This window comes from Antechinus flavipes, chromosome 2 (assembly GCF_016432865.1).
Source record: "Antechinus flavipes isolate AdamAnt ecotype Samford, QLD, Australia chromosome 2, AdamAnt_v2, whole genome shotgun sequence".
In the NCBI taxonomy this organism is placed as follows: Eukaryota; Metazoa; Chordata; class Mammalia; order Dasyuromorphia; family Dasyuridae; genus Antechinus; species Antechinus flavipes.
Genome location: NC_067399.1, coordinates 398,442,729 through 398,470,217, shown reverse-complemented (window position 1 = coordinate 398,470,217; position 27,489 = coordinate 398,442,729). Strand labels below are relative to the sequence as shown.

The 27,489-nt window shown below is 40.4% G+C and overlaps 1 protein-coding gene across 1 annotated transcript in view; it reads right to left on the bottom strand.

Moving 5' to 3' along the window:
• Positions 1-27,489, bottom strand: part of PPARGC1B (PPARG coactivator 1 beta) — a 51,413-nt gene that overhangs the window by 4,694 nt on the left and 19,230 nt on the right. The window contains exons 3-9 of the mRNA XM_051973703.1: positions 21,299-21,514; positions 17,628-17,744; positions 14,002-15,190; positions 12,388-12,424; positions 11,678-11,742; positions 9,907-10,672; positions 2,758-2,833 (exon numbers count right to left, since the gene is read on the bottom strand). Coding sequence (XP_051829663.1) covers positions 2,758-2,833; positions 9,907-10,672; positions 11,678-11,742; positions 12,388-12,424; positions 14,002-15,190; positions 17,628-17,744; positions 21,299-21,514 — 2,466 coding nt within the window. The remainder of the gene's footprint in view (positions 1-2,757; positions 2,834-9,906; positions 10,673-11,677; positions 11,743-12,387; positions 12,425-14,001; positions 15,191-17,627; positions 17,745-21,298; positions 21,515-27,489) is intronic.

The following is a 27,489-nucleotide window of genomic DNA, read 5'->3' as shown; positions in this document are numbered from 1 at the left end:
ATAAAAAAGTTCCTCAAGGGCAGGTACTGTTTTGTCTTTGTATATACGGGGTTTAATGTTGAGTCTTACACAGAAAAGACAATAAATACAAAGGGGATCGTTGGACTGAATGATCAGCTAGGTCCCTGGGATGAGAAATTAGTCTCCATACTACCAGCCAAACTTTCTCTAGCCTTAAAAAAAGGAGCATTTCCCATCTCTGGTATTTATAATCAGTAAATCAATAAGCATTTATTAAGACCCTACTCTATGCTAGGAACTTTGCTAAGCACTAGGGATACATTGAAAGGTTAAGTCCCCATTCATGAGGCTTACATTCTAATGGGGAAGACAATATGTAAATAGCCAGGTACCTATAAGATATATACAGAACACATGGAAGTTTGTGAGAGCAGACTGAGAAATGCAATGATTAAACTTTGAAAAAGGACTTCCTTCCTTTTAGCTTCTCCCTAACTTATCTTACAAGTTCCTCTCATCCTGAGCCTCTTTCCCAAGGTGCATCTGCAGCCTATTCAAGTCTTTGCTCTGTTGTTCATAGAATAGAAGAAAGTTAAAAGCTGGAAGGGTCCTCTGAGGTCATGTGGTTCAACTCTCTTATTGTTCATAAATATTTCTAGGATCTGATTTTGTTTAGCATCTGGACCTGGATGCCTAGAGTTGAGAAGACTTTACTAGGCATCTTCAAGTACTGACGACTTGCCATGTGGGGGAAAAAAATTTTGTTCTGCTTAAGACCAGAAGACAAAACTATAATTAAACATGTGGAAAATTATAAGACATACTTCAGTTTAATGAGGCACTGAGACAAGCAAAGCTGTTCAACAATGGAAAGAGATATCTCAGGTAATGAATTGTCCATCACTAGAGGTATTAAGGAAGATGCTGGATAGCCACTTGTCAGACACGCCGTAGAGACTAGATCCCAACTTCTTAAGCTGTGGTTTGTGACCCTATATGGAATCTCATAACTTTAATGTGGGGTTTGCAAACTTATGATTTGTTATCAGTATTATCAGGGTTTGATTTGATTTTGATTGCAACTTAACTTATATTTATATCTGGAATCATATAAAAATTTCTTGGGCAAAAAGGGGTTGTGGGTGGAAAAAATTTAAGACACCCTGCACTAGATTTCTTATGTTTCTACTGGTTCTGAAATCCTATGGGCATATAAGCCTATTTATATATTTGTATACATACATTTGTATGTATAAGCCTTTTATACATACATACCTTGTAAGAAGCCAGAGAAGAGTTGTTTTCTACATATCCAGGTGCCAGAGAACTCTGACAGGAAGAGAAAACTTCTAGGATGTCTACATTATATATGTGTTTTCCTCAGCTTAAAGAGTCTCCATAAACTGACTTCAGTCTATGTTTTCATACCTTTTTCCCTAGATTGTTACCCTATTCATGGCGTTAGCTCTAACTGGTCTCTCAAGGATACTCTCATATTCCCACCTCTTTAGTGCTATCTCCTCCACAGAAAAATGTGTTCCAAATTTAACCTCTACTTATTCATGAAGATTCACCTCAAGTTTTTTGAGTCGCATTTGATAGTCTTATCTGACTGCCTATCACTTAGTGACCATTTCCTTCTCTCAATTGTTATAGTTCTGGTCTTGACTCCTCATGTCATTCTCAGCCTGATGTTATTAGCTTTCTTTTTGTGTATGTCTTTTTTTCTTAAATGGACTGTGATCTATGAGAGAGAAACTCATCTTTGCATCTCTGGTAGCACCAAGCTCAAAGATGGATACGGTATAAGCCTTAATACATGTTTCCTAATGGATAGTTTGAGAAGACTAGGGTTGTAGCTAAGAGGCTCAGAGATTGAGAAGGATGAATTTTTACACCCAGGAAATTATATTCCTTTTATTTAGGGAGTTCTAATGGGAGAATGGAAGGGATGGACAGATAGGACAAAATACTTTGCAGTAGCTTGAATGATAGGGGACAGAAAACTCTTCAGGAGAATACATGCTTATCCATACAAATACAGACCTTGTCAATATAACGTTTATAAAGATTTGTGTGTGTCTGCGTGTTGGTATAGGTGTATGTGTTTGCCTATGGAATGGGGTGGGTATTGAGGAAGATTGTGAATCACCTCTATTAGTTATCCTCAATCATGAGCTCTTATACTGGACCTAGAAACCTCATCTGGGAGATCTTGAAGCCAGCTTCTGGAGCTCTTTGGTTCCCTCTTCAGGCGGCTGAAACTTTGAAGGACTCAGAAAGGAGAGTATGATCTCTGATTACAACCCTCCCTCTTTGTAGGGCTTTACTATCTGAAAATTTCTTCTCTCTTTCTTTCCCTTCCACTCCCCTAAGAATAGGAAGTAGATTCTTTTCATGCAAAGCCATGACCTTTGCTCTCTTGGGACAAGTAGTATAGTTCTGCTTCTCTGGTTTCTGAGCACATTTGTACGGAAATGAACAATCCTGTCTCAGGTGGAAGTACACTAGATCAGTCTACTTTTCTAGCCCTTGCAAGACCTTATCCTACTGCTGACACCACTGGCTGGCAGGGAGCCTGGGACTTTGGAAGCTCCTAACTTTTGGACCCTGGTGGTTTTTTGGTAGGGAGATATACCATTGTGTAAGTTGACCTTGGGTTAGATGAAGTACGGAAAAAAGCATCCCTTGCTCACTCAAAGCATTTTTTCTAAGCAAGACCTGTCTTCTTCCAGGAACCTAAGCTATTTTCCATTCCTTCACTGGTCATCCCTCCCCAAATCCTAGGGCACTTACAATGGCCTTTTCTCTCCTCTTCTCAATATGCTGGATACTTGGGCTTCCTTCTCCACAACGCTCCTTGTTTCCACATCTGTTTATAAACAAGAAAACATAGTCTCTTGATCTGGGTAGATTAAAGGAAGTTTCAGACCTTCCCCTATGAACAATGGGATGCTGATAGTCAAATGAAAAACTGCCTTCTGTCAGCAATATTCCTCTTAAACTGGATTTTGTACATGGGCAAATGTCCTTCACCTATACAAGAATGCCTCTGAATTTCTCCTCACTCAAGTCTCTGAGTGAGAGACTGGCAAGCATTCTCTGGCTTCTCCTCAAGAAAGGTTCTTGATCAGCCAACCTTTGGTCAAGAAGTTCCTACCAGTCATGAAATTCTTTGGAAGAGGTAGTGTGTTATGGAAAGAAGATAGGATCTGGTATTAGAATATCTGGATTCAAATCCTGGCTCTGCTGCTCAGCTAAGTCAAGTCCACCTCCCTGCATTTCAGTTTCCTAGTCTGTAAAACAGTGTTACTTAGTACACAGTTGCTATAAGTATTTTATAAATTGCAAATTTATATAATTATAAGTTGTAAAAAACCCTATATGGGGATTTCTGAATAGGTAATTTCTTTGATCCCTGTAGCCATAATCACAAGCATATGACTATCTTCATCCCCACAACTACAATAGCCTGCTGCTATGTCAACTCAGCTCTGATCTTCCAAATCTAACTGACTAAGCTGGGCTCACTATAGCCCATACTCCCCAGAAGCAGGAGGCCTTGCTGCCTCCAGAAGGCCATTGTGGAGAAACTCTGTTCTTTAAATGTTTTGCAATGAGTTATTCTTTAAGGACAGAGAAGTTGAACACTTTAAATAACTTTCAAAAATTGATAGGAGATATCCAATGGATGTGTCTAGTGTTAAGTTTGACTACCAATAAATTACAACCGTTATATGACATTTTAAGGGGAGACAGTACTTTAAACTCATCAATCAAGCTTACAAAAGAAGCTCAAGAAGCTTTGAGAGAAGTTGAACTGGCTTTATCCAATGTGGTTGGAAAAGTTATTCAGAAACCCTTGGAAATACCAGTTTTTTGCTACCAAAGAGGGACCCACAGCAGTCCTTCATCAAGGACATAGTGTGAGAGTGGGTGAGCTCTAAGAACAACCAGAACAAAGCCTTACTCCTTACCTAGTGCTTGTGGCTAGAATTTTATTAAAGACCAACAAGGGAGCAGTACAATTATCTGGGACAAGACCTGACAAGATATACACCTTTTTTACTAATGCACAAATTAATGTATGCTGTGAAACCATCCCAGAGTGGCAAATTTTATTGGCGATAGCTCCAAATTTTATACATGGGTCTCCATGAAAGATAACTAGACTATTACATAATTGGCGATGGATTCTTAAAGAAAAGGTTTGCAAGATTCCTCTTACAGGACCAAGTATCTTTACAGATGCATTCAAACATAACATTTGTGCTTTATACTCGTGACTTAACTATAACTATAAAGTTATAGTGCTTAACTATAAAGAGAATCCTTTTTTCAATCCGCTCAGCAGAATGAATTGTATGCAATCATTCTAGCTCTTATTATCCAGGAGATATAAATATACTATCTGATTCGGCCTATTCAGTAGGTGAGGTACAAAGAATTGCCACAGCCCAAATAAAATTTGTAGCCTCTAATATATATCAGCTCTTTAAGGAACTTCAAGAGCAAATGAGAAAGCATCCAGGTAAGATTTATATCTTGCATGTCCAGTTTCATAGTGGACTTCCAGGTCCTATTTTTGATGGTGATTCAAAGGCAGATAGCCTTCTAACTATGCTGGCCAATACTTTATTTCAGGAAGCCCAAGAATCTCATTCTAAATATCATCAGGCTGCTCAAGTTTTACGTTTACAATTTGGAATAACAAGAGAGGAAGCTAGGAGCAAAGTAAAAGCCTATACAGCTTGCTTTCCTTTCCATGCTCCTACGCCCCTTCCAGGGAAGAATCCTTGTGGTTTGAGACCAATGAAATTTGACAAAGGGATGTGACCCATTATAAATCTTTTGGTCATCTGTCTTTTATCCATGTTGTAGTAGACACCTTTTCAGGATTTACTTTTGCAATACCAGCAGCAAAAGAGACAGCCTGAGGGGTCATTGAATTCCTTATCCAAGCATTTGCAATTATGGGTGTGGCCACAAGCAATAAAAACAATGGACTTGCATATACTTCTAAACATGTGCACAGTATAAGATTTTACACACCACTGGCATACCTTTTAATCCTCAAGGACAGGCAATTGTAGAGAGGAGAAACAGAAACATTAAGACACTCCTCCAAAAACAAAAGGGGAAGCCACAGGTAACCCTAGAGAACTTCTAAATCTAGCTCTCTATACCATTAATTTTTAAATTTTTGATAAAGATGCATTGGCTCCAGCAGACAGGTTTCATAACAAAGAAAAATACTCATAAGACTATTACAGTACTTCAAAACCACAAGGAATCATTGGATTCTCTGAGACATAAGATTGTTAAAGGACTTGAAAATCATCAGGAATCATTGGATTCCCTAACACATGATAAGGCTGTTGCAAGACTTCAAAATCTACAGAAATCATTGGATTCCCTGACATGTGAAGTAATGGACAATAGATTGGTTTTGGACTCTCTTGGTGGCTGAAGGAGGCATATGTGTGATTATTATTTATATACCCTCCTTCTAGGACTTCTGGAAATCTTTTACAATATCACATTGATTCATATTGTTATATCACTACTTGCATGTACAATTCATGTTTGTTACACCACATTAAGCCTGCACTGGCTGTAGGGAGAGCCATCATTACTAGCCTGTGTTATATTACTATGTGCTTGTGTATTTCCATGCTGATGTATTTATGTATACCTATTTCAAGTGAGACCCTTCAGAAACCTACTAACAAAATATGGTTTGACTCCCCATTTTCCTTTGGTGTTTTCATCTCCCTTCCTGAGATGTCAGGGAGGGCATGATCACCTCCTTTTTGGTGTTTTCACCCCCTTTCCTGAGAAGCCAGGGAGGACGTGACCACCTCTGCTCTAAAACAAAAGAAAGCAGGAGATGTAATGGGCCAGAACTCAGAAGAAATATGCTTGAGGAAGGCATTGTTACAGCAAGGTGTTAACTCAGTGGAATTGAGAATGATTCTCTAGTTTATATATACTTAATATAGTTCTACAAATTGACATCTTGTTGTAAGATAATACTTGTTTCAAGTATACTTGGCCCTCTATAACCCATGTCTGGGGGGTGGAATTGGGAAGAAAATCTTTTCTGTAGCATGGCTTACATTACAGCAAAATGAAAGTACGCACATTGTTCTTGGTTCCACTGAGGCAATCTGTGGCTTTAAGGCATTCCCACTCTGCAAGCAAAAGCTTTAATTATATATAAGTGGATGAGGAGATCCTCCCACCTCACCAACCTTCAAGATACAGTAAAATCTTCAGATAATGGAAGCCACTTATAAACCTCAAAGTATTCAAATCCAGTCAACAAAGTAAAGAAAAAATAGGACAATACAATTTAGAGTAGAAAAACATCTTTGAGATGAGATAATCAAAACTCCCTCATTTTTATGAAAAACTAAGAAACAAAGAGATAGTTGGACTTGACCTCAAATCACATAAGTATTAAAAATCATAGCTAGAACCCAAACCCGGGATCCCCAATCCTTTTTCCACTAAAGTCAATCAGCAAGTAGTTAAGCATGTACTATGTGCTGAGCACTATGCGAGGCACTGGGGATATAGATAAAAGAATGATTCCTTACTTTCAAAGAATGGAAAATTCTATTGTACAATAACAGATCCTAAAATTTGTCATTCAAAGACATCAGAAAGTCCTTGTACTTCAGCTCATACATGTTGTTTACAGGAAATTCCCTCCTCCTTCCCCCAGTTGAGGCTTTCTCCAGGGCTATTTACTCTGATTTTATACACCATTCACACAGACCTGGACAAAATAAAAAACCTTAGAGGAATATGCATAGGAGGGCTGCATCCTTGGGACAAATATCTGTATACATGCACACATTTATTGTCCCTAATGCACAGCTCAGGACATCATGGATGATAGCAATGACATGTCATAAAGAAAAGGCAAAACTCCGCATTCTCAGGAAATTCCTGATCTGTTTTCAGGAAAAATTACAATGTGGACAAACTTTTCAATGGTAATACTGAGTAAGTGGAGTATTACTGTTTTATTTGTCTTTTGTTCTGTATGTATCTTCATAATAAAATGAGTGGATGCTTTGAGTGAGCTAACAAGGGCCATGAGGACTCAGAAATAGCAAATGTTCCTTGATGAACTGGATTAAAATCTTATCACCTCATGCCTCAAGTCTCTCCCCACTCCAGTTCATCTTTTATTCAGCTGTCCAGCTGAACTTTCTGAAAAGTACAGGTCTGACCATATCACTTTCCCTGCCCCCATTCAATAAACTCCAGTAGCTCCATATTGTCTTCAGAATCAAATATAAACTCCTTTCTTTGTCATTCAATGTACTATATTGCCTTGCTCCTTCTTACCACCTGTCTTCTACTTCCTTCCAAATACTCTTTTGATGCAGGATCACTGGTGGTCTAGCTGTTCCCCACATACTCCCATCACTTGACATTCATTTTCGGTTCACCATGTTTGGAAATTTCTCCTATCTTGTCTTCACCTCCTAGTTTCCATCAAGTCCTAGCTAAATTCCACCTTCTATAAGCCTTTCTTAAGGCTTCCTTAATCTTAATGCTTTCCCTCTACTTCTTCTGTGTATATCTTGTTTGTACATAGTTTACGTGTTTAGACTGTAAGCTCCTTGAGGTCAGGGACAGTCTTTTGCCTTTCTTTGCATCCCCAGAGTTTAACACAGTAATTGACAAAATGCTTGTTGATTTTTTGGACTAATCAAGGAAAGGAGCCAAGACCTTTAAGGTCTTCAGTTAAAGAGATTTTACACAGTGACTGACACATAGTAAGTGCTTTAAAAACTGCTTGTTGACTTTTGGGACCAACCAAGAAAAAGAGGTAAACTATGGCCATTAAGTTGGCTTTGGGTCACTTCAAACCATCTCTTTGAATCTGTTTCTTATCAGTAAAATGAGGGCAATTTGATTAGTTGATCTCGAAGGTGCCTTTGTGTTCTAAATTATATTTTCCTGTTTTTCATTAATATAATATGCCTGGAGGTTGGTTCTTTGCCCATAATTCAATGGTTATGGGGCTATTTCTATTTAGCCATATAGTATTTACAATAGCACAGGAGTGAAACTGGCAAGCAACAGTGGACAGGGCACTGGACCTAGGAATCAGTAAGTACTGGATTCAAATCCCAAATACTTAATAGCTAGACAAGTCATTTAACCTCAATTTTGTCATCTGAAAAATGAGGGTTGGACTTGTCAGGCCTCCAAGAACCCTTCTAGCTATAAATATATGATCATAAGAACCAACTCAAATCCAAGGACATAAGTTCTGATAATGCACCTGGCAGAGAATCTATGAAAACTCTTCTGTTCCCTCTTGAACATGAAAAGATCAATAACTGCCTATTCTGGGAATTAGAATGTACTGGAAAAATAGAAAAAGGAGAAAAGTGTAAGACAGAAGAATTATCACTGCTACTAAGAGACAGAATCCAGGGCAAAGGAAGGCAGCCTCCAATTATATTCAAGTAACCAACCACAAGGTTCAACTGTTTCTTCCTTGATCAACAAAACCATTTGCTCACTGTAACATAGAAGCACTATAATTCTTGCCTTGAATTAGCTAATACAATTTCTAGCAAAAAGGTTACAGGGTTAACTTCCTAAAATTCAAATTAAGATGGTTTTCTCCACTTTGCATATTTAGTACAGCTTTTCCTCAGCAAGGTAGGCTGTTCCCCTGCTAATTATGCCATCCCAGAACAAGGTTTTCCCCGTTCCATATCCAACCAGAGAGCTGACACCTTGCAACATAATTTGGCCAGGGTCAGCAAAGTCTTCCACGGCCTCTTCTTGGAAGGGAGCATGAAGTTCAGGGCTAAGGGTTCTGAGTCCCTGAGTAGACAAGATATATTTTTTGTTTCTTCTAGCAGAAGAAAAGACCTTTCTGCTCACTTCACAGATGAGGGTATACCCAGGGCTGCCAAGCTGCCCCAGTAACCACTGGAGAAGCCCAGGAAAAGGGATCTACCCCCTCCAGCTGTATTACTATCCCAATGCAGAAAGTGCAACATGGATGTATTCTGTACTGCCTCCTGGGCAAATTTGTGTGACTTTTAATAGCTGGTGCACAGTGTGTGTCCGTTGCAGAATTTCTATTCTCTTTCCCCAACCCCAACACAAAAAGAAAGGCATGGTGTAATAGAAAGTGCTAAACTCGGAATGGGTAAATCCTTTCATCACTTAGTAGTTTTCTGATCCTGGGATAAATCACAACCTTAATAAGCTTCAGTTTCCTCACCTGTAAAAAGGGAATAATAGTGTGCGTCTTACAGTAGCTAAGTGTGGTCTATCCCGATTTCTCCCGTGGTACCCAGTACAGATCCTAAAGCAAAATGAGTTGGTAGGACACATGCAAAAGGGACAGAATCCCATTTCCATCTTGAGCAATCATTTATATCAAGTGCTCTTCTAACATCAGTGACTCCCCTCTAAGTCCTGTCAATAGTTTGTACAAAATTATTTGCAGGCTGTCTCCCTTCCCTTCATTCCCCACTCCCTGCATTACCCTCTGAATTCGAGAACAGTGATTGTATTTTGCCTTTCTCGATATTCAAAGTGCTTAGCACAGTAGCCGATACATAGTAGATGTTTTATAAATGTTGACTTAATTTGATCAACTTGCTGATTGACTGATTGATCATAAGCTGAATTGTGGCAGCCACCAGAGAAATACTGCCCAAGCTACTACCTATAATAAGAAACCCCCTGCCCAGGCTGAAACCCAATTAGGATGAGGTTAGGGTAAGGAGGGAGGGTTCGGCTGCTAGAAGGTAGACACTGCATCATTCATCTCGGGGCCGAGAGCCATCTCGAAAAAAGGTAAGCAGGGAGAGGGCAGTGTCACAATGCTACTACTCCCTGGTCAGTCTACCTCCTCCTTTAACACTGTGGCCCCTAGTCTGTTCCCCAACCTACCTGAAAGTCCTTCGGTTTGCTGGCGACCTAGATCTGTGACACGAAGAGCCTGAACTTGATCGGCTCCGAGAGCAGTGATGCAAACTGGCTTTGCTGAAGGGTCTTGGGTGGAGGCAGTGCTGACATGGAAGTGAATGGACACAGAGATCCTCATCTTCATCATCCTCTTCTTCCTCCAAGAGGAAACCACTGTCACTGCTGCTGTCCTCAAAAACAGTATCATATTCTGGGCTCTTGCACAAGGCAAAATCTTCCTCCTCCAAGGTACCATCCAACAACCCAAAATGCTTCGTTAAGCTGGCTCGGATCTCATGGTCTCTTAGGGGCTTGCTGTCCTTACTGGGAGTTCTGCAGCTCCCACCTTCCTTGCTCAGTCCTTGTGCATCAACCCTGGAAACCCTGGACTGGGATCTGTCCTCTGTATGGACTGAGGAGGGCTCCCAGGACCTCAGCACCTTTCTCTGGAAGGATCCTTCCGGCTTGAGGACCTGGCAATAGTCATGGTCTCCAAAGGATCGGGAAAAGGGACGCTTCTGGCCTACCTGAGATGGCTGAACTGTGGCTCGGCTCAGGTGGGCCAAGAGCTCACTCCGCTCAGGATACTTCTTCCGGGATTTATGGGATCCTCTGGCAGCTGCCACAGGCCGAGGACCCTCAGGGGAGGGGATGGATGGAGCTGCCTCTTTGTTTGGCCTATGGTTCACATCTGGCTTGAAGGGGTCTTCCTCAATAGGTTTGTAGGGTGGCGTGGTTGGTGGTGTGAGACCTTCTCCCCGGCACCAAGAAAAAACAGACAGTGTGAGTTTGATGCCGGGCCCTTTCACCACAGCTTGCTAATTAAGACCATGGCTATCTTTTTCTAATAAGACCCAAAGGTGCCATCCATCCTCATGACTCACCTGGATAGAATTCTTAACCTTAGTCATTCAGAATCCAACCTTTTTCATTCTACCAGAGTAATGTTTATTTATTTATGTTTATTTATTTACAGTTCATCAGGCCCAGACCCCAGGAACCTGGCTAAGTTCCAAGAATCCAACAGGGAACTGCTGACATTCCCAGGGGTCTCAGGGTTATTTTTGTCTCTATTAAAATGCAAAACTCAGGCCTCCATCTGCTGAAGAAAGTCTGAGTCCGCCAAGCTCATGCCCCTATTGTTGAAATTGGAGGCACTTTGAAGACCAAATGGTCTGATCCATACCTGATTGAGAATGTCTCCTACAACATTTTGACATGTAAGCATCTAGCCTCTATTTGGAGGCATAACTACCTCCTGAAGCAGCTCAGCAAATAGCTCATGTATTAGAAAAGTCATATTCTCTTCAAATCTAACTCAAACTTTCACTCAATACTTTCAAACTCTTCTTGCTAGGGTAAAACTAAAAAAATCCATTTTCTACATGGTAGCTCTTTAAAAACTCAAAGAGAAGAACTACTATGTCCTCTTTGAGTCTTCCATGTCAAACATCCCATTTCCTTCTTTCAGACAAAATAGAGAGTGAGAGGCAGGGTTAGCATCCAGATTGTGAACTCCTAGTCACCTGACCAGGCTCCCAATGGAGTATAGCATGTTTGCCTGAGCCCATGTTTCCCAAAATTAGCCCAGACAGTTCTGGGATTGGATGGAGCAAAGATCTCATCAGATTTTGTTACTGGCCCACCTTGACCACAGTCACCCAACCCCAAGCAGGGTCATCCTAGAGGTGCAGTAGCTAGGATTCTACCAGAGGTGATGCTGTTAATGACTAGGAATAAAGAGGGGCCCCTTCACCTGCTGTCCCGCAGAGCTCCACTGTCAGCACCTGGTCAAAGTTCCTCTTCCCCAGTGAAGGGTCACTGGTAAGAAAGAAAAGAGGAGCTCAGAGACGCTGTGATCAATTCATCATCACAGAGAAAGGGTGGAGAAAAAGAAGCATTTTCTGCTGTGAATTGCAGTAAGACAATAGTTCTCAGGTTAAATTTGTTAGAGTTGCCCCTGATCCTCAATATTTAGAGAATGGAAAGTTAACACGAAGATTTTTGGATAGATAGGATGATATTGTGTTTACCAGGGAGGGAAAGGAGAAAGGGAGGGGGGGAAAGAAAGAAGAGGAGACTGCTTCCTGTGGACTGGCCAAATCTTCAGAGATTGTGCAATTGGATCTCTTGGGTCTCCAGAGACTAACTTCTAGTCTAAAAGTTGCTTTTAAAAAATGATCCAAAAAAACAATTTGCTCTCTGGAGATCCCGATAGTGTGCACACACTCCCCATCCCGTATTATGGCATGTCATATCACATCAACCATTCACCATATCCTGTCACGCCACACTGTGATTCCCTATATCTCACTCCGCTGTACAATGCCCAGCTGGGTCTTGAAGGCTTTTGGAGGGAAAGGGGCTTGAAATCAGAGGCAAATTCAAGTGCTAGAGACTCCCCATCTCCCTTCCCCAACTATGTGAGTTTTTTTCAATTAATCCATTATTATATTGTAAACTTACTTCTGTGACAAGGCCAGTGTGAAACACCTGGGAGTTTCTGAAAAGGAAGAAAGACACATTGACACGCAGGAAAAACCATCAAGTCAGCTCCAAGGTATAAGAAAGTTGATCTCATCTGATTCCCCCAGTAGAATTTTTTTGTTTGTTTTTTTGCTGAGGCAATTGGGATTAAGTGGCTTGCCCAGGGTCGCACAGGACGTGTTAAGTGTCTGAGACCAGATTTGAACTCAGGTCCTCCTGACATCAGGGCTGATGCTTTCCCCACTGCACCAACTAGCTGCCCCAGAATGTACTTTTGAGGGCACTTTCTGGGTTTCCCAGGAACTCAGCACATGATAATATATTTAATAAATTCCTATTAATTGACTCAGAAGGTGAACAACACCAGACTCTGGCTGTAACCAAGAGCTGCAAGGACCCTTAGGGCAGACTGAGAGCCAAAATGTCAGCACCAGAAATGACCTTCAGAAGTCATACAGTATAACCCCTCAATTTTACACATGTGGAATGGCCTTCAGAGGTCGTCCAGGATAACCCCTTTATTTTATTCATGTGGAATGGCCTTCAGAGGTCATCCAACATAACCCCTTTATTTTACACGTGTAGAATGGCTTCAGAGGTCATCCAGGATAACTCCTTTATTTTTCACATGTGGAATGTCCTTCGGAGGTCATCCAGAATAACTCCTTTATTTTACACGTGTAGAATGGCTTCAGAGGTCATCCAGAATAACTCCTTTATTTTTCACATGTGGAATGGCCTTCGGAGGACATCCAGCATAACTCCTTTATTTTTCACATGTGGAATGGCCTTCAGAGGTCATCCAGTACAACCCCTTTATTTTACACGTGTGGAATGGCCTTCAGAGGTCATCCAGCATAACCCCTCTATTTTACACGTGTGGAATGGCCTTCGGAGGTCATCCAGGATAACCCCTTTATTTTACATGTATGGAATGGCCTTCAGAGGTCATCCAGCATAACCCCTTTATTTTACACATGTGGAATGGCCTTCAGAGGGCATCCAGCATAACCCCTTTATTTTACACGTGTGGAATGGCCTTCGGAGGTCATCCAGGATAACCCCTTTATTTTACATGTATGGAATGGCCTTCAGAGGGCATCCAGCATAACCCCTTTATTTTTCACATGTGGAATGGCCTTCAGAGGTCATCCAGGATAACCCCTTTATTTTACATGTGTGGAATGGCCTTCAGAGGTCATCCAGGATAACCCCTTTAATTTACTCATGTGGAATGGCCTTCAGAGGTCATCCAGGACAACCCCTTTATTTTACACATGTGGAATGGCCTTCAGAGGTCATCCAGGATAACCCCTTTATTTTACATGTGTGGAATGGCCTTCAGAGGTCATCCAGCATAACTCCTTTATTTTTCACATGTGGAATGGCCTTCGGAGGTCATCCAACATAACACTTTAATTTTACACATGTGGAACCTGAGGCCTAAAGAAAAGAAACCAGTACTTAGTCATACAGTAAACTGGAGGCAGAGCTGAGCCTAGAGCCTCTTGATGACCAAGTTCATGCCTCCCTGCTTCCTAATTCATCCTCTGTTCTCCCTGATGACCCTGCCCTCCATGCCCCTCTCTCTACCTCTTGAGCATAACCGAGGGCAGCTGTGGTCCTCGTCCGTCTCACCACTGCCACTCTCACTGGGGCTCTCCAGGGCAAGGAGCTGGGCTGCTCTCTGCTGGGACTGGTCGCAGACACTTTGTCCTTCCTCTAGGCTGCCCATCTCCACTTCCACCTCTGCATCATAGGCCTCTGGGTCCAGGCCCAGGGAGGGTAGAGGGTCTGCCCTCTCTTCTTGGGGCGCCTCATCTACAAATGAAAGCCATGGGCCTAGTTCAGGGTTCAGCCTCTTAGAGCGTCGAACAGCATAAATTGAGCTCTCTGGCTTCCGTCCCACCTTGGTCCCGGCTGACAGAGGTGGACTCTGTGCACACATTCTTGCCTCCCGTTGCCCTTCTTTCTCTTCCTCCTTTGTCACTGGTACTGGATTGACTTCTTCCTTGACTTCTACTTTCAGGGGCCTGAAGCTGGGCCTGGGCTCGGTGGTCCCAGGGGAGGCCTTGATCCGGACCTCACACGCCTTCTCCGACAGGGCTCTTTGGCTTTCCTCCGAGGGCCCTGGGTTGACCTTGGTACTGGGCGACAGGGAAGCATAGATTGGCCTGGCCAGCCGATAGGGCTTGCTCACATCACAGAGGAGGTCTTGAGCCAACAGTTCTCTCAGGATAGAAAATTTGGACCAGGAAGCTTTGGGAGGCTGGAGAGCTGCTGGCCTCTGCACCAGGTTCTCTGGTGCCTTCCCCTCCTCGTTCTTGCAGGATGCTGTCTTTTGTAGCGTGCAGTCAGCCTTGGCTTTCTTGGGAGGGTTGCTGCAAGACTGAGGGGGGGTTGCCAAGGCTTGGATGGGCATCTTTCTCTGGGGAAGGCAGTAGGTATGCATGTAGCGGATCAGCTCCACCATGGCATGCATGTCCTCAGGACAGGCAAACTGGTCCCCGGGAACGGCTTCAGACGGCACAGGGGAGGCCAGGGATGAGGCCGAGGTGAGCCTGGGGCTTAGGCAATCCTCGCCTGAGTCACTTTCTTCCTTGATGGTGGGCCGAGGGCTCTGGGCTGGTGGGGAGGGAGGCAGCTGCTGCCATCCCCTGTCTGGAGCCTGAGGGACAGTACGAGGACAGCAAGGAGCGGAGGTGAGATGCCTGTGCAGTTCAGTGTAGTTTCGACTTTGAGTCTGGGGAGGTGAGGACTTCTTGTCCTGGGGATTTTCCATCTAAAGAGAGACAGAGCAGTGATAAGGAAAGAAAGCCCACATTTCACTTCTTGTGAGGGCACAGAAGGAGAAGTCAGTACCTCAAGGAGGTTTGTGTAATAATGTGTCTAAGGGATACGACATGAAATTTAGAATCAGCAAACCCAAGTATGAGTCTCAGATCTCCCATTCTAGTAGTGCGACCTTGAATAAGTAACCTTTAAATCACCGGGTCGCTGTTTCCTCATCTATAAAATGAGGGTATTGGATTAGATGCTCTCAAATATATATTCTAGTGCTAATTTTTTTTGTTGTCCCTTAGTTTTATCTTGGGCAGTTTACTCTGCTACGACATGGAGTTCTTTGCTGGGCTTTGCCATATGCTGTCTTTCTATAAGAATGTTTGCTAAGTTGATTTCAGAAAAGCCTGGAAAGACTTACATGAAGTGATGCTGAGTGAAGTGAGCAGAACCAGGAGAACATTGTGCACAGTAACAACAACATTGGGCTATAATCAACTTTAGCTCTCCTCAGCAATGCAGTGATAAGAGACAATTTCAAAAGACGATGATGGAAATGCTATCCACATCCAGAAAAAGAACTTGGAGTCTGAATGCACATCAAAGCATACTATTTTCACTTTTTTTTTTCTTTCTTGTAGTTTTTCCTTTTGTTCTTATTATTCCTTTGCAACATAGCCAATGTGGAAATAGGTTTAATATGATTGTACATATATAACCTATATAGATTGTTTGCTGACTTGGGGAAAAGGGAAAGAAGGAAAAAATATGGAACTCAAAAATCTTTTAAGAGTGAATGTTATATATAGGACTGCTTGCCATCCGGGGGGGGGGGGGGGGGGGAGGGGGAGGAGGGAGGGAGGGGAAAAAACGAAACATAAGTGATCGCAAGGGATAATGTCGTGTAAAAATTATCCTGGCATGGATTGTGTCAATACAAAGTTATTATTAAATAAAATAAAATTAAAAAAAAAAAAGCATCAAAAATCCACATGATTAAGTTGTCTTATGAAGTGTAAAATAGAACTAGTTAAGTTGTCTTTTTGCAAAATACTTTTCCAAAGATGATCTATTTCGCTTAAACTCTTTTACTTAAATAAAGGAAAATGAGATTTTCTTTCAAAAAAAAAAAAAGAGTGAATGTTAAAAACTATCTTTACATGTGATTGAAAAATAAAATGCTATTTTAAAAAGCGAAAAAAGCATTTTTTGAAAATGTAACAGAAATCATAAAAGATTTTATTAAAGTAAAAATAATCAATAATAAATTTTTTAAAAGAATGTGATTCTAGATAACATTGCCATCGTTTGTACTATTACTCACTCCAAAGGCAAGATGTGCATTGCTGGCATATTCTACCAAACCACTCATCCATACAGAAATGACCAAGAGAATCTGCTATTTCACTATGATCATCATGGCTCCAGCATTAACTGGATCTTTTAATACTGATACCAATGATTTTTAGAATATGAGGGTAACATATCTTTAAGGAAGACCAGGAATTTTCAGAATGCCTATATGATAGACAGCAGGGACTAAAGAATTCAAAGCAATGCCCAAATAGCAACTTGCAAAGTCAGAATTAGAAGCCAGAACCTCCACTGACAAATTTAGTATTCTTTTTTCACTGTACTACATGAGATGATTATGTTAGAAGTTGGAGGGTAACTTAAATATCATACCAGAAGGTATTGACATCTGTAGCACTGTCTACATTCATCTTCTGTTTTAACTGGTACGAGATTCATTCCCCCTCCTTGGTGCCTTTCCTAAGACCCCAAATTGGAACAGATTCACTTTACAAAGGAGGAAAAGGAGCCTTACAGGAGCAGGGTGACTTTGACCCAAAGTCACCCAGAGTCAGTAGTGGAGCTGGGATTAGAGCCCAAAGCTCCTGACTCTCAATAAAATATTTGTTGAAAAATGAATGAAAGAGGGAAACAAGGAATCCTTCTATTCTTCTGTTTGTGATAGTCCAGAATGTGCCTATTATCACATAATTTCCCAAAAGGGACCACTTCTCAGCAAGGGACCCTCATTGGGCTCCTCTGCTCTCTCCATGGTTTCCCTGTCCAGAAACTCCTCCCACTCCTTCCACTTAGGAGAGCCACAGTGTTAATATCTTTGTGGAATGACCCTATGGTCTTTTCCTCCCTACTGAACTACTGGATATACAACTGACCACAGGATTCTGATTTTACTATAGGGCTCAGTCAGGGGGAGTTTTAGAAGGAAAACTAGGTAGCCCTTGGAGAGATATAGTATTTACATGTAACAAGGTATATGTCTATATATAACTCTTGGGTCTTGGATGGGGAAGTGAAAAAAGATAGCATCCATGTTAACTAGGAGAGCCCCAGGTAATCAAGTGCACACCTAGAGAAGGCACAATCTTGTGGCTTCCCACAAAGCCTTCAGTTGTGCATGGGAATACCTTGAGGTAAGGTCTCTGGCTTTTTGACTTTGATGCTCCTTGCCGCCGGACAGTCCCTTCCTTCTGGGCTTCCATGCTTGGAGTAGTGTGGGATGGAGAGAGGAGTAGCTTCTGCAACTGGTAGGAGAAGCAAAACACACAAAAAAAGGCATGACTTTAATTCCAGATGTCACCATTTTTAAAGAAAGTGAGCATTCCCAACGATACTGTTTGAGGATGTATTCTGATGGAAGTGGATCTCTTCGATAAAGAGAGCCTTAATTGATCAAAGATGGACAGAAGCAGCTACACCCAGAGAAAGAACACTGGGAAATGAATATAAACTGCTTGCATTTTTGTTTTTCTTCCTGGGTTATTTATACCTTCTGAATTCAATTCTCCCTGCGCAACAAGAAAACTGTTTGGTTCTGCACACATATATTGTATCTAGGATATACTGCAACCCATTCAACATGTAAAGGACTGCTTCATCTGGGGGAGGGGGTGGAGGAAGGGAGGGGAAAAATCGGAACAGAAGTGAATGCAAGGGATAATGCTGTAAAAAATTACCCTGGTATGCGTTCTATCAATAAAAAGTTATTAAAAAAAAAAAAAAAGAAAGTGAGCATTCCAAGGATCATAATAAATGTAGAGATGGATATTGTTAAAACATTCTTAAGTCCATCCTCCTTTTACAGATAAGAAAATTAGTCCCAAAGAGGTGTAATAATCTGCCACAGGTTGCAAGCAGTAGAGCTGGGATTTGAACATAAATCAAAAATGAAGTATCCCATCCTGGAAGCAATTAATCCTCAAGAAATTTGAATAAATTTTTTGGTTTGACTATTTCCATAGAATTCCAATCTTTTTGGTTGGGATCTGAATCTGGAAACAAAAAAGACTTTTAAAATCATCTAGCCCAACCCCCTCATTTTCCAGATAAAAGAAATTAACCTCAGAAAGATAAAGGAATTTGTCCAAAATACTAAAATTGGCAAGTAGACTATGTCTGGGCTCCTGGGATTCTAAGTAACATGCTACAAGGAAGGCTTTTTTAGCTTTTCATAGAGAACATGGTTTTTAGATGCAGTGAAATATATGAAATTTGCTATTATAAGGAAGATGCTAAGCTATCTGTCCCCAAGCTCTGATAGGCATAAAGCTTGAGTCAATATTAAGGCAAGAATGTTTAAAGCCAGAACTCAGAACTCAAGTCTGGAAGTCAAATAGCCTCAATTTTCACATTTCTCAGAAAGGACAAAAAAAAAAAAAAAAAAAAGCTCTGTCTAGCTTCTGCTCCACAGGTTGGTGAGCATCAAAAACTGCTGCAGAAATGAGAAATATAGATTTCTACCACAGGGGGCTGCTCTTACCTTGCCCAAGGCAAGGCCTTCCCTTCTTTGCTTCAGGGAAACAGCACAGTTTCCTCCTCTGTTCCAGCTCCAAGGTGGAAAAATTTTTCTTTGACTAGTCATCTAGATATTTGGTTCCAAAAGAAGCAATGTATCTCTCTTCTAGGTGTAGTAACTTATTACTGCATGAAATCAGGATCTCAGCAGCCTCAGAGATTTGGAACAGAGTGTCAGAGAGGGAAGGGAAGCTAGAGAAGTTCTAGTTCAACCCTCTCATTTTAAAAATAGGGAAACTGAGGCCTGGAAAGGAAAAACAATAGACAATCCCACAAAAGTGGATGTCACAAGTTGTTAGCTCAGAGCTTTATCACTATCAGGAGTCCCAAATCTTAGAGGAGTAAGGCATGGGTTCAGAGCTGGAAGCCCCTTCCAGTTAAACTCAGTCCAATCCCTTCCTTTATTTTATAGATGAAGAAGCTCAGGCCTAGGGAAAAGTGATTTACCCAATGAGTAAATAAATGGTCATAATAAAGTAGTAAAAGAGGAGAAACAGAATATGAACCGGGTCCTCTGATTCCAAATCCATGCCCTTGGCATTACAGCATAGCACTGCTTCTCAAGCTTTTTGGTCTCAGAATTTATGCTCTTAAAAATTATTGAGGGCCTCTCAAAAAGTTATTGTTTAGGGGGGTCATATATGTTGATATGCTATATTAGAAATTAAAATGTCTTAGCTTTGTTAGGAAAATAGTTTTGACTTTGAAGACTCCTTCAGAGAATCTCAGAGACCCTCAGGAGTACCCAGTACAAACACTGAGAGCCACTGGATTATGGCTATCTCTAGGGGATCGAGGAGAAAGAGACCATTAATAAGTTGTGTATATAAAGTAACAGCAATATTGTAAGATGTTCGGCTGTGAATAGCATAACAATTCTCAGCAATACAATGATCCAAGACATTTTGAAGAACTTAAAAGAAAAATGTTATTCAGGAGAAGCTGGAGTGTGCAATGTATAGGGTACACAGTCAGGAGGATATGGTCAGATTCAAATCTGGCCTCAGATACTTAATACATACTAGCTGTGTAATCCTGGGCAAGTCACTTAACCTCAGTTGTCTCACACCATCTCACCAAAAAAAAAAAAAATGCTCTGCATCTAAACTCAAAGAAAGAACTGATGGTGTCTGAATGCAGATTGAAGCATACTTTTTGAAATAATTTTATTCTTCTTGAGGGTTTATGTTTTCTTTTACAATATTATGGAAATGTTTTGCATGACTACATATGTATAACTTTTATTGAATTGTTTGCATTGTCACTGGGGGAGGGAGAGAATATGGAACTAAAAGATTTTTATACAAATGTTAAAAATTGTTTTTATATGTAAATGGGGAAAATAAAATACTAAATAGAGCTAATAACAAAAATTTTTTGCAATCATAATAAGTTGTGTACATAAGGGAAACATTTTTCTTTGGGTCATAACCCCAATCCTACATCTGCTCTTTCAATTTACAGATGGGGAATATTTTCCATATTTCCATAATTTGAAAGGGACTTGCCCACAGTCATACTGTCAAGAAGGAACACAAATGGGATAAGTATCCAAGTTGTATAACTCTCAGACAAATGAATTTTCACTTGGAGGTTATCAATTCTTGTTATAATTCCCTGAAAGAAAATGGCAATGAGTTTGACTCCCAGGCTGGGCAGAGCCCAGAGTCTGTCCATAAAAAGTGATATAAAATAGTCTCTTGAGCAAGAAGTTATAGGGAATGAGGTTTGGGAAACAGAAACAGAGAGAGCTCAGCAGCTCGTTAAAGTTGGGGGACCATGGCCACAATGTATTGCAATCAAATGATGCTTCAGTCTTCTGGGAGAAAGAATGGGAAGGAGATGTCTCTGAAAAATGGAAGAGAAAACTTCAGAAGAGATTTTCAGGCACAGGCTTATAGGAGCATAAGACAAAAAGCTAGAAGACAGCCTGGAGATCATTTAGTCTTAACCCCTTCATTTTAGAGATGATACAACTGAGATCCCAGAAACTTAATTTGCTCATGAGCATATAGAGACATTAAATGATAAGTCAGTATTGAAATACCATCTCTCTAAATAAGTACTGTGTTTCTTCCATTATGTCATATGTACACACATACAATCATTTAAACCTCATAGGAACTAGATTCTTTATCTTCCCTACTTCCCCCCCAAAATCAAAAAACCTGAGCTAGGAATAAGCCTGAAGTGGTAGGGAAAAGTACATACTTTTGTGCCCATCATATCTATGTAGCCAGCTTATGCAATTCCATTTAAATAGAAGTAAGAAATGGATTCTTACCAGAGAAAGTTCATCAACTTCAGACCCAAGGGCCTGCAGCCCATCCAAGGAATCAGGACTGGCTTTGGGTGAGGGAATGGGTGAGGTGGGGTCTGGGGTAGGCACATCCCCATCTTCCAGAGTGTGGAAGGCAGCCAAGCCCATGTCCTCTTCCTGGATATCATCCAAGGTTTCGGTGAGAGCAGCCAACAAAGCCTCAGTTTCACCACTTATGATCTAAAATAGGGAAGAAAGATTTACGAGATTAACAGATGATACTACAGAAACATGCTTACACTTTTGGGCTGGGGTTCAAGGACCTTTCCCTTTCCTCTGCTACCATAACTCTGTCAACATAGCTTGATTCTCTGCAGAATATAGAGGAGGTGTTACATAACTATTTCACAGGTTTGAAAAATGTTAGATCTGGAAGGAACCTTAGAGATTATCTAAATCATAAACCCCTCACTTTGCAGATGAGAAAAATGATTTCCGTGGAAGGGAAGTGATTTTCTTACGATCATGAATCCAATTGGCAGCATAGCTAGGATAAAAAGACCTGAGGGTCTCTTGACTGAGCCCAGTGCTCTATGAAAGAGAAGAGAGAAAAGGAAACAAATGAAAGGGAAGAGAAATGAGAAAGGAAAGAAGAATAAAGAGGGAGAAGAATAAAAGAAAGGGAGAGAGAAGGGAGAGGGAGAAGGAGAGGAAAGGAAGAAGAGACGAAAAGGGAAGATACAGATAGATGATAGGATATGGGCACCATCTAATTTTTTTCCCTGATAGTTCCTGAACCTTAGTGTATTTAGAGTTTTAAGAGAAATGTTTACAAAAGATAGGAAAAAAAACTAGTCAAACCCCAATTATGCAGAATAAACTTGTTGATGATATCGTTTGAGTACCTGTCACTATTTCTTGTTACTAGGCTATAAGTTCCTTGAACTGGATCCTATCTAAACTTTGCAGCTCACGTAGCTCCTGTATGCAGCAGGAAATCATTAATATTTGTTGCTAAATAAGACAGGGCTCAGAAGCTCATTAAAGTGGAGGATCATTACCATAATATATAACAGTCAAATAATACTTCCATCTGCTAAGAGGGAGAATGGGCTCTGCCTCTGAAAAATGGAAGAGAAAACCTCAGAGGAGGTCTTCAAACCTAGGCCCACTGGAATAGAGGAAACTTTTAGTCAAGATTTGGTTGGATGAGATGATGTCTGATATGCATGCAAATTCTAAAGATTCTGAAATTCTTATATGCTCCTTGAGGGTAGGAACTATTGCATTTTTATCTGACATCTCTGATACCTGGCAATTATTAACATAGTCACTGAAAAAAAGTAGGTACTTAATAAATGTTTGCAGAATTTGAGAGGTAGTGGGGGGGAGAGAGGAATTAATATCTTCACTTCCAGGAAAGCTTCACTATTTTCTCTTGATCATTTCCAGAACAACTCAAGTCATTAAGCAGAGATAAGCAGAGAATAGGCAGTGGTGAAAAAATCCTGGCTTGGAAGTCAGGTGAGCTGGATTCTAATTCTAGCTCTATCACTTACTAGTTAGGACCTTTAGCAGGCAAGTCATTCACATTTCTAAGACTCAGTTTCCTCATACATTAAATGAAGTTGAACTAAGTTCTTCCAAAGCTCACTTTTAGCTCTAAGATTCTAATGCCAGGCATTTTTAAATTAATAAATGAGTACCTCTAAGTCTTAATCAAGGCTTAATGCTGGGCCAGCATGACCCCAAAGAAAGGCAGGCTACCTAGGAATTAAGCTGGATAACTCCAACATACCTTCCTGTCATTTTGCCAGTTAATAAAAATTCCACTATTAGAACTTCAGTCTTTTGACTACAAAACTTGAATTCCTTTAAAATACATATCTTCTCTTTCTGTACAGCATAATGAATATAAAAATATGTTTAGAAGAATTGCATGCATTTAACCTATATTGGATTGCTTGCTGTCTTGGGGAGGTAGGATGGAGGGAGAGAAAGGAAAGATTTGGAACACAGGTTTTTGCAAAGGTGAATGTTGAAAATTATCTTTGCATGGTTTTTTTTTTTTTTTTTTTAAAAATAAGATGCTATTTTAAAAAAATATAAAAAAATAAATAAAATCATATCTTCTTAGGAGGATTTAGGTTAGTCTCTGTCATTGACATCCCAGGATGAATGCATTTCAGATCCTTACCTAAAAATCAATTTTCACAGGGAGATGGGAGTGAAAGTCAGAGGCATCTAGTCTACATCTTGCCTAGGTCTTCTGATCCCAAATGCAGGGATCTTTCTTCTTCACAGATAACTGACTATTTTATTAATTTCTGACTCTTCTACAGCATATAGCGTCTCGTAGGTGACCTTGGAACATCCATGTCTACTGAGGATGATGGTCACAATGTGGTCCAGGCTACCTTCCAAGCCTGCAACAGAATATGGGTCTATGGAGTTTGCACAGTCGAGGGAAACCATTGGCCACTTTCCAGGAAAACTCAGAGAGCTGGTTTTCATTTGTCACCTGATTAAGACAAGGAGAAATGAGGAGAAGGTATAGATTCCACCAAAGCAGAAGATCTCATTGTTTCAAGGTGAAACATAATTTGCAATTGTCCTCACTTGCTCTGTAAGCAACTGGGCTTTGGTCATTAGCTCTACCAAGTCGGTACAGGAGAGGCAAGCTGCACAGACAGCGAATCAGGAAACAGTGATGGAAGCATTGCTCTAAGGCAAGGCCCTTTCCAAAAAAAAAAAAAATAGCCCCCAAACACATAAATATGCTGTTAATACAATAAGGTGGTTCCCTACAACTGCACTGGGGAGATACCAATCTAAATTTAACTAACGTGAAACTGTGTGATGAGTGACATGTACACAGAGAAAGAGAGTGTTGCTATCTGCATGGAATCCAGAAGAATAACATAGCACTGGTGAGGAGAGAAAGTGGAAGTTATTCTGAGCATGAGAACATAGGGGCATCAGATTATTGTAACCATGCATTATCTTTTTATTTGCCTGATGCCCTACATTCCCCCAAATCATCTTCAGATCTGGCTCCAGACTCAGGAAATTTTTCTGAGTTCAAATTTAAGCTTGAGACTCTGGCTGAGGCATAGACATCTCATATGTAAAATATGGGAATTGGGCTTGAGAACTTCTAAGTTCTAAATGGGGCAGTTAGGTGGTCCAGTGGATAGAGCACTGGGTCTGGAGTCAGGAAGATTCATCTTTCCGAATTCAAATCTACCCTCTGACACTGTTTACCTGAGTTTCCTCATCTGTAAAAATAAGCCGGAGAAAGAAATGGCAAAGCATTCCAGTATCTTTGCCAGAACACTCCAAATGGGGTCACAAAGAGTAAAACAGGACTGAAAAACAACTCAACAATAAGCTTTAAATCTATGATCCTGAGGTCTTAATGTGGTGTCTCAGGTTGGCTTTACCACTGGGAAGGGATATATGGGTTTGGATCCATTGAACTATTATATTCCTCAATAAAAATTAATAAAAAGACACAATCTTTCAATTATTATTGAATTGTATACAAATATATACAAATTGTATAATTTGTATACAATTAAAAGCAGCTAAAGTGTTATAACTTGTTTCAAAAGGATTAAAATCCAGTCTCAGATATTTACTAGCTATGTGGTCCTGGATTTTATTTTATTTTTTTATTTACTGTTGTTGTGACTGACCAGTGAGATCTAGTCCCTCATTTTAATTACATAGTCAAAACTGAGAGGAGCAGAACATGGAATGATAGTGCTACTTTTATAGGGAAGACAGTCTGCCCAGTCCAGCTTAGCTATCAAGGATACATAGTTTTACATTCTCCCAATCAACTTAATTATAATACCCAAGGCTCATTAAGCTGAAGTACTATTAGAAATCTATCCCAGGCGATGAGCTGCAGCAAAATCCATGATTTGGTCCTTTTTTATACCCCTTGCCCAGGGCAAATTCTTCCAATTTAACTTAGGCAACTATGGTACAAGGAAACTGTACTGGATTGAATACCAAAGTTTGTGTTTTGGCCCTATTCTGCTATTTAATTGTTGTCTGTAAATATTATAGACAATAATAGAAAGTAAATCACTTTGCCTCTCCCTGAGTCTCAGTTTCCTCATCCATAAAATGGGGAGAATAACTATCTAAATCACAGAGAGTATTTTGTTTTGTTTTGGTTTGGTTTGGTTTTTTTGCGGGGGGAAGCTCTGCTGAGTTTAAATCACTATATTAATGAGAATTGTTGACCTTGAAGAATTCTAGTTGTCTCTAACCTTGGCTCAAATCTTAATCCATAGGCTAGGGTCCTTGTTTATCATGTCTAGACTGGGGTCACTAAACTTGATTATTTCACAGAAGAATTCAATTCAATCTAACTTTATCAAGTACCTACTATATACAAGGTACTGGAGTTCTTGCTGAAGAAACCAAAAGGATGTCGGATGAGTGCTTGTGTTCCAAGCACCCAAGAGTTTACTGTGACTATGCTATGGTAGATTCTTGATTTCCTTTTACTGGCAAAATTCTAAAAACTTAGGAGAGATTCCTTGACAGAGAAACATCAAATCTTGATTGTCATTTTTTACCTGTGTGAACTTAATGGAGTCACCTCCCTTTTCTATATAAAAGAAGAGAACTTGATTTAATGATGCTTAAATCCATTCCATGGATCTTATAGTACTATGAAATGTTGATTTAGAATCACTTATCCATTTCCCACATATCCAGGAAATTTATTCTAAGTAGCATTGCTGTGTGGTAAAGCTCTAGGCTTGGAATCAGGAAGTCCTGAGTTCAAATCTACCCTCAGATACTTACTAGCTAGCTGTGTGACCCTAGGCAAGTCAATTAACATCTTTTCCTCAACTATAAAATAGGAATAATATAGTAGCACCTACTTCCCAATGAAATAATATTTGTAAAGCACTTAACACAGGGCCTGGCATATAGTAAATACTTAATAAATGCTTGTTCTCTTTGCCCACTCACCTCCTATTAAAAAAAAAAATTAAAATACACCAATACTACCCTATCCTGTCACTCCCACCCACCTCTACACAAAGACCCTCATTCTTGGGATTGAAATGTTGTTGGATGACTTTCCTACTCCTTCTCTTGTTCAATTCTGGCTCTGGATTCCCCAGCCCTGAGAGAATTGGCAGAAACACTGTTTCATCACATGAATGCTGCCCTCCCTCCTTACTATCCCCATGGCCTTTTTCTCCCAATCCAATCCAATCCAAGCCTGTCTGTCCTTTCTTGAAGAAGTTATCTGAAATAGGGATCTCGTGATGGTTTCTTGGCTGTCCTGGCTCCATTTCAAGGACAGAAGCAATAGCTAGTAGTAGGGGGGTTGGAAAAAGAGGGAGTGGGGAGGGGTTGGAAAGATGGAACCAAAGGGTTTGTTATTTTTGTAACCAAATCTAAAAAAGGAAAGGACACAGTGAGTTTCTCCGCTGGCTTGGATAACAATAACCTGCAGCTCAGTGCTCCTGGGAGCACAGGATGAAACAAACTGGCTTCATGAAATTTGAGGGGGAAGAGACAAGGTTAAGTTGGCTATGGCATAGAATGCCAGATACATAGACTCTTAGAAAACAGGCCCTGTCTATCTTACGTTTTGTCTTCTAAGCCCCCTTCTAGTTCTGAAGAGTATAGGGCCTTTCTTAAAGTTTATAAAACTCTTAATATTAATCATATATCATTAAATTCTAGTCACAGCCTGGTAGGGTAGGTGCTATTATTATCCTCACTTTACAGATAAGGAAACTGAGTCTGACAGAATTTAACTTATTTGCCTTCAGTCACGAAACTAGTAAGAGAATCAAGATTTTCTGTCTCTCAACTATACCATTTAACTTCCCTTTGCAGTTCTGTTATCCTATGTTCTGTCTGGGGATGAATCAATAAACATTTATTAATTACCAACAATATGCCAGATACTGTAATAAGAATCCTTCTAGCTTTAGTATGAATGATAACAACATTTACCAAGTATTTACTATACACAGAACACTGGAGATACAAAGTCACTCAGTAAGGCTGTAGCCAGCATTCAATTATTTACAGTGATGGCAGCTGAAATAGGAACTCAAAAGGCCTAGAAGAACTCTAGTCCAGGAATTGAGGGTTCAACAAGCTTGTGGCAGGGAAATGGAGGAAATTAAGGTAAATTCTTATATTATCTTACTGATATGTTCTAAAAA